The 6,629-nt window shown below is 43.9% G+C and overlaps 1 protein-coding gene across 1 annotated transcript; it reads right to left on the bottom strand.

The window, feature by feature from the left end:
• Positions 1–2,278: 2,278 nt before the first annotated feature.
• adra2da (adrenergic, alpha-2D-, receptor a) lies at positions 2,279–4,304 on the bottom strand. The gene has a single exon (XM_012820172.3). It carries the CDS (start codon positions 3,814–3,816, stop codon positions 2,569–2,571), a length of 1,248 nt encoding a protein of 415 aa, XP_012675626.2. The 5' UTR covers positions 3,817–4,304; the 3' UTR covers positions 2,279–2,568.
• Positions 4,305–6,629: the final 2,325 nt, after the last annotated feature.

The raw sequence follows: 6,629 nt of genomic DNA on the forward strand, positions 1-6,629 counted from the left end.
ACCGTAATAGGATATGGTTTTGTTTTTGAGTTCTGTACACATCGAGTAGACTTGTCTGCATGTTCTTGCATTTATTACCGAGGTGAAGTTCCAGTGTGCTTGTTTTATGTAGCTCATTACCTACAATCCACGTACTGAACACAATGCCTCCTGATTGATACATTGGATTGATTGAACATCTGGGTTGTTTTTTATCCTAATCAAATTATACTTTGCAAGGAGAATTGCCTTATTTTAAACCAGGGGTAATTTCCATCTGCCTCTGTTCAAGATGGCCACCTTTTATCATATGCTGAATGTTCTGTATATGCAGTTTGTAAGAAATTCGGCTCTACGCTACAATGGATTCCAACTCCCAAGGCAATTTCTATGATTCTAATTGTGTTATTTGTTGACTGAATTCCTCTTCAATAATGGAATTGTGTATTTAAAGTTTTAAACGCATGGCCTGTGGCATATATTTACACACTCCGGATATCAAATAAACAGTGAGCAATGGGCTCGTGCTTAAAACATCTCTGATCACTGTGTATCTTGGAAGCCTAGTATAAAGATACATCCTCCGAATTGCAGGGGGATATTCTTATGGGAATGAATTGAGGCCCCGTTCTGGGATCTCCGTGAGTCTGCCCCTCTAGCGTCCCCTGCCTTGGAAAAACCCAAAGAGATCTTAGGGTCTAGAGTTTCTCATGCATTGAACCCTGGACCCTGAGCACACCCAAGCCCCTCGCTGCTGGCACCGAGCCACATCTGGCCCCTGGAGGAAATGTCTCTGTAGTTATAAATAGTGTGCTCGCTCGCTGCAAGACACCCGCTACGGCTCAGACAATAGCCCTGTCGTTGTGGTAGTGAGCTGCCCTTTGCAGGAAAGAGTGTCCTCTCTACTGTTTTCTTTTGTAAACAAATATGAGGGACAGAAGGCGTAAACAAACCCTGCTGCAGGACTGGCGGGCAGACGTCTTCTCTATGGCTGCACTGTCGCCCCTTCGTGTCATCTCCCCATCTGACCCAACGGAACAGCAGCGTGAGCCTGACTGCATCCTGTCTGTCAATCATATAGTGCATCAGCTCTCCGTCGTAGGCTGTGCCTCTCTCAACATCAGTAATTCGCACCAGTGATAGTGAAAATAAATGCTTTTGTACAGTGCTTTACAAAAGAATGTTGAAAGGTTTTAGTGCTCAGTGAAACAGAACCAAAAGAATTCCGTGCCCTATTTTTAAAATCCCCACAGCACTGCAAAACCATCGAAGAAAGGGATTAAGATGAGAAATGCACCACTTTGTCCTCAAGAGAATGTCATGCTGTTTTCATTTGGATATCCAGCAGAGTTCGGCTAAAACTTCCTTTCTCCCCTTAGCTGTTCACTCTTACGTACTTGGCTCAGTACTTGTGGCACATTCTGCTTCTCATATTTCTCAGGGATAAAGTCGTGGATTACAATTAAGAGCCTTTGAGAAAATGTTTTCAAAATTCCGTTGTTTTTTCCAACAGATTACTCTTCTGTGAGCTGGAGTGTTATGGCTCGTTTTGCTCAAATAGTGAGAAAATTAGACAAGTAAATCAAGTTTAGTCTTCTGAGCTCATACATGTGACAGCTATTTAAAGTCCAATTGTGCAGTCCATTTATTCAGTCATAATTTCAAATGGACTTTGATTAAATCTAATGATTTACATGAGCAATTCCCCATGCCCACATCTAGTCCGTCATCTCTTTCACAGTGAGATTGGAAATTCTCATCAAAGTACGTGCCTTCATCATGCTTACTAATAGTCTCCTAATTTAATAGAGTTGAACCGATCAGAATGCTAACTACCGATTCAATTTCAATTCAATTAAAAAGAAATAAACTCAAAGGCAGTACGTAGGAGGAGTTTTAAATGATATTTTGCAGCAGTGCTGACCCCCTGCCTATTAACCTCAACGAAGGTGAGCGAGAGTTCTTCCAATTGCGTTTTGGGGGTGTTACCTTTCAGTACCAAGGACAGCATAGGGGATTCCGCTGAGACACCAGTTAACCTACGAGGCTCTTTGATCTTTGTGCAGACGCTGGCCGTATTATTTCCATATTCCTGTGGCTAATTACATTCCTGCCGTCGTAATTGCCTGAAACTTTTAAGGTGCGGATAACTGATTCTGATTGCAGGTGGCAGTTAGTCAGCATTACACAGCATGAAACCGCGGATGTCTAAATTACCATGCTGTTTCACGAGTGAATCTAGGCTGTTGTGTTAAGCTGAGAGACAGTTTGCATGCACATTAAAAAGTTTCAGATATGGTTGGTTTAAGGGTTATAATCATACAATCACAAATGTGACATTCATTAACATCCTGCACCACAAACCCCATTTGAAACACCCGTTGTAAGAAAATTTTAATTTTATAAATAAATAAAATAATCTAATTTAACTAAACATGATTTCAAAATGACATTCTCACATTTGCACTGCGCATATAATGTAATATCTACCTCTGATCACATTCAATTTATACACGAACATTTATTTACATTTCCCATGAAACATTTTGTGCACATTTAAATACATTTGAACGATGTGGGAGAAATAGTTTATGTGCGTTTTGTACTTGTACATATTATCTTCTTAAAGGCTTTCCGAAAGTCTCTATTGAAAACAGTATATATAATTGGGTTAACTGAACTATTGCAGTAACCTATCCAAAAGAATACGTCGAACAAGGCTCCGGGAATGGTGCATCTCTCCCTGCAGATAGCGTGAAGACTGTATGTGAAGAAGAAGGGAAACCAGCAGAGGACAAAAACTCCCATCACTACAGCCAGCACAAACGTGAAGCGTTTCTCTCGCATCTGCGCCACTTTAGTTTTGGATGCGGACCGTCTGTTGTTCTGCTCTTGAAACAACTGGGATTGTCGGTTAGAAGCCCATGAGACGCGGCAGTTCTGTTTAGTGCAACAGTCTGAGCCCTCCACCTTCCTCCGCTTGGAGAAGCGGCAGTTCTTGGGTTTGTTGTCCGACGCACAACTCTCCTCCAGGTCAATGTCATCCAGCTCCTCCTGGTGTTGATTACTTCCCGAGCTGTGGCTACTGGGACTCTCCACCTCGAACTTATCCTTTCGAACGAAACATGTCTCTGACTGTGAGGGGTTCCTCTCCAGACCATTTCTAGCGACAAACACAGTGGAGGAGCGCTGTTTGGCCACCCGGTATATTTTACAGTACACTGTGATCATAATAAACCCAGGAGCGAAAAAGGAGACGAGACAAGAGGAGAGTATGTACCAAGTCTCATCATTTATCAGACACTCTTGTTCGTTGTGTTTGGTCATGATAAGAGGAGGAAAGGAAATGACAGCTGATATGACCCAAACTATCACTATCATGGACTTGATGCGCTTCGGCGTCCTCTTAAGGTTGTAGCTCACCGCTTTCGTCACGGACCAGTACCGGTCCAGACTGATGGCGCACAGGTGAACGATGGATGAGGTGCAAAACAGAACGTCTAAGGCCAGGTAAAAGGCACACCACGTGCTCCCAAAGTACCAGTATCCCATGATGTCGTTGGCTAAAGAAAAGGGGATCACTAGCGTAGCCACGAGGATGTCTGCTGAGGCGAGAGACACCAGGAAAAGGTTTTGTGGCGCACGGAGCGCTCGGCTGGTTAAAACTGCCACTATAACCAGAACGTTACCCACAATCGTGACCAAAATAACGAGAGTGACGACGAGGATGATTAACGCCGATGTTAGCACTGTGTGTGGAAAAGGTTTCGCCGTTTTTGTAGCATTGCTATCCTCCGTGGAGTTACAGAGAACTGTTGTCAGTTGTGTCAAATCCATTCTGAATTCATAATCTCCCAATCGCCACTGCCCAACAGTTCAACTCTGCCATGCATTCATAACAGTGGCGGTAGGTTAGGTCGTTTCTTCAGCATATTGAAATAACGCACACAGTTGGAACAGCCAGGAAAACATAGTGCCCTTCTGGTGCGCACTGATCACCCGTCTCACACGCATTTGACCGCTTCCCTGCGCAATGAGCGCTTCCCCTAGAATTGAACTAGTTCAGAGCAGAAAAAGCTTCCAATCTCACCTAAAACTTTATCCACTGAGGTACAGCTCTCCTGGTATAAAATATATTCCGTTTGGTTTTGTTCCGGTTTCGCAGCTCTCTCTCTCTTAGCAGGAATAAGCGCGTTATGTGCGCGCGCTGAACTGTTCCATACTGCCCGCACGGTGGAAAGGAACGAAGGAATGTGTTTGCTAGCAGGAGAGAGGCGAATTACATCATTCCTTAGACCAACCCATCCCCAAACTTAGACCGAGGTGGGAGAGGCAGAAGCGCTGGAGTTGGTATGGGAAGGTGGTCTCGCCTTGGTCGGACGAATATACGGCTTTATCCATGATTAGTTTTATTATATTTGATATCGTTATACACATCCCACAATATGATCTTAATCTTGAAGTCCCTGACACCCAGTTCTGTCACTGATGTAGATACCATGAAAGTAAAATGCATAATATGTAATTACATAATAGATAAATGAAACCATGAAATTACTGTTTTAAATGGTTGTAGACCTACAGCACGACAGACTACAGGCAACAGTGACAATGATACATTACTTTGATCTCATTCTGCCGTTTCGAATAGAGAAGCTTTCAGCCTGCTTGGAGTGTCCCCAATGCTATTGTTAGTTGCATGGCCCTCTTTGTAGTTGACAGCAAAACAGGATGTCAACAGTTGCCTACAGCCCATGTCTTTAACATCTCCTGCTTGCCAGGTAATACCTTGTGCGCTTCCGAGGATATGTATTGTGTTGAGGTTCAGAGCCCACACACACACGCACGCACGCACACACACATTCCCCCACTGTACAATGGCATTTCCACTAAACTTCAAAGAGGACTGCTGCTTTGCCTCATTTACCAATCCAGGCTTATACGGACCATATAAAAATATGTAAATGCTGCACAGTCTGGGGGAACAGAAATGTGCCACTGGGGATTAGTTATGTAATACACCAAGGTAATTTTCTGGGGAGAAAAATATGTCATGTAACAGCGGTGTGATTACCATGCAGGGTCTTTGTGAAAGTAGGGACTGATTACACAGACCTGCAGTAGAAACTCATTTAGGATCCACACAGATGTGTGACCTCAGCATGGCTTCAGCAGGCGAGGGGAAAAGAGAGAAGAGAGAGAGAAAAGAGAGAAGAGAGAGAAAAGAGAAAAGAGAAAAGAAAGCCCAGAGTGCTCAATTTACAGAGGCAAACAGTGCGGTTGTCGATACCACTTTAGTGTTTTTAGGTGGCTTTTTCTTTGTGTTCGTGTGTGTGTGTGTGTGTGTGTGTGTGTGTGTGTGTGTGTGTGTGTGTGTGTGTGTGTGTGTGTGTGGTGTGTGTGTGTGTGTGTGTGTGTGTGTGTGTGTGTGTGTGTGTGTGTGTGTGTGTGTGTGCATTTGGACTGGAGCGCTGAAAGGTTTCTACAATTGAAGCCCCCCCCCCCCCCCTCCCTTTCAGGCCTCTCTCTCTCTCTCTCTCTCTCTCTCTCTCCCTCTCCCTCTCGGAGACTCTCACACCCCACCTGGGCGTTGAGTTCATGACAGTGCCAGGGCTTGCTTTTGCTGTGACTCTGACCAAAGGTCATCTGTCCAGGAAGAGTGGTTCTGAGTGGGAGAACAGCCAATCCAGCGCAACAGGACACTTCCTGCTACACATGTCAACACTTTAACTTCAAGCCTTGATGAGCAGGCATGTGACTTTTATGTTTATCTCTGGGAAGAGAGCAGTACGGCTAACTTAGTAGCTACGGCTAGTCACACAATAGAATGGCGAAGATGTTACGACTCAAACAATGCAGGATATTGATAGCAAAATGTAGATGATCTAGTCTTTCAGTATTCAAAACACAAGACTGAATTCAATGCAGATACAATAACCAAGACTAAGATTGCAGAACAAATAACAGCAAAACCATCGCTTGGCTCTGTTTAACTGGCCAAAAAGCGGTAAAATCATGTCTCCGAAGCACCGTTTGGGTGCTTGGCAACATTCAATGCAAATCACTCTGTACTTCATATGTAAATTCACTTTATCGAAATATTCCTAATAATACTCTGCGAAACAGCATCAAGATACGTGGGGGAGGGAAGGCTTGTAAACATGTTGCTAATTTCCCCAACACCCTCACCCCTCCCTGCGGTTTCAGGGACTCGAAACAATACTCCGCATCCTGTAGGCTGAAACCACTACCTGTTGCATGACCTCAAATATTGGCGCCATGAAAGGGCATCTCATAGAGAGGGGTGTAGTCTCCTAACGATCAAAGAAAGCTAGATTGATGTTTGTAGTACGTTCAGACTTTGTATGGCTTTGTCTAGACTGGAACACAGCACACACACACACCAGCGTTGACAAACAAACTGATATTAAGTTAGCGTAATTAATTCAATTATCTGAAAGCCGACACATGCATTTTTTTACTTTGCTCCACGAAGACCCATGAAGGTTTCGCTCCGCGATCCATCCAGAGAAAAGCATTCCTGTATCTTGATTGAGTGTTTTAGACCGTTTTAGGTTCTTCGCATTAATTATTATCTGAGACATGTGAGCTGTCCAAACACTGCTGAGGCTAGATCACCTCCCTTTAAG

The sequence above is a fragment of the Clupea harengus genome, chromosome 6 (assembly GCF_900700415.2).
Source record: "Clupea harengus chromosome 6, Ch_v2.0.2, whole genome shotgun sequence".
Taxonomy (NCBI): domain Eukaryota; kingdom Metazoa; phylum Chordata; class Actinopteri; order Clupeiformes; family Clupeidae; genus Clupea; species Clupea harengus.

Coding starts and splice junctions, on each gene's coding strand:
- adra2da (XM_012820172.3), bottom strand. CDS start 3,816: ATGGATTTGACACAACTGACAACAGTTCTCTGTAACTCCACGGAGGAT.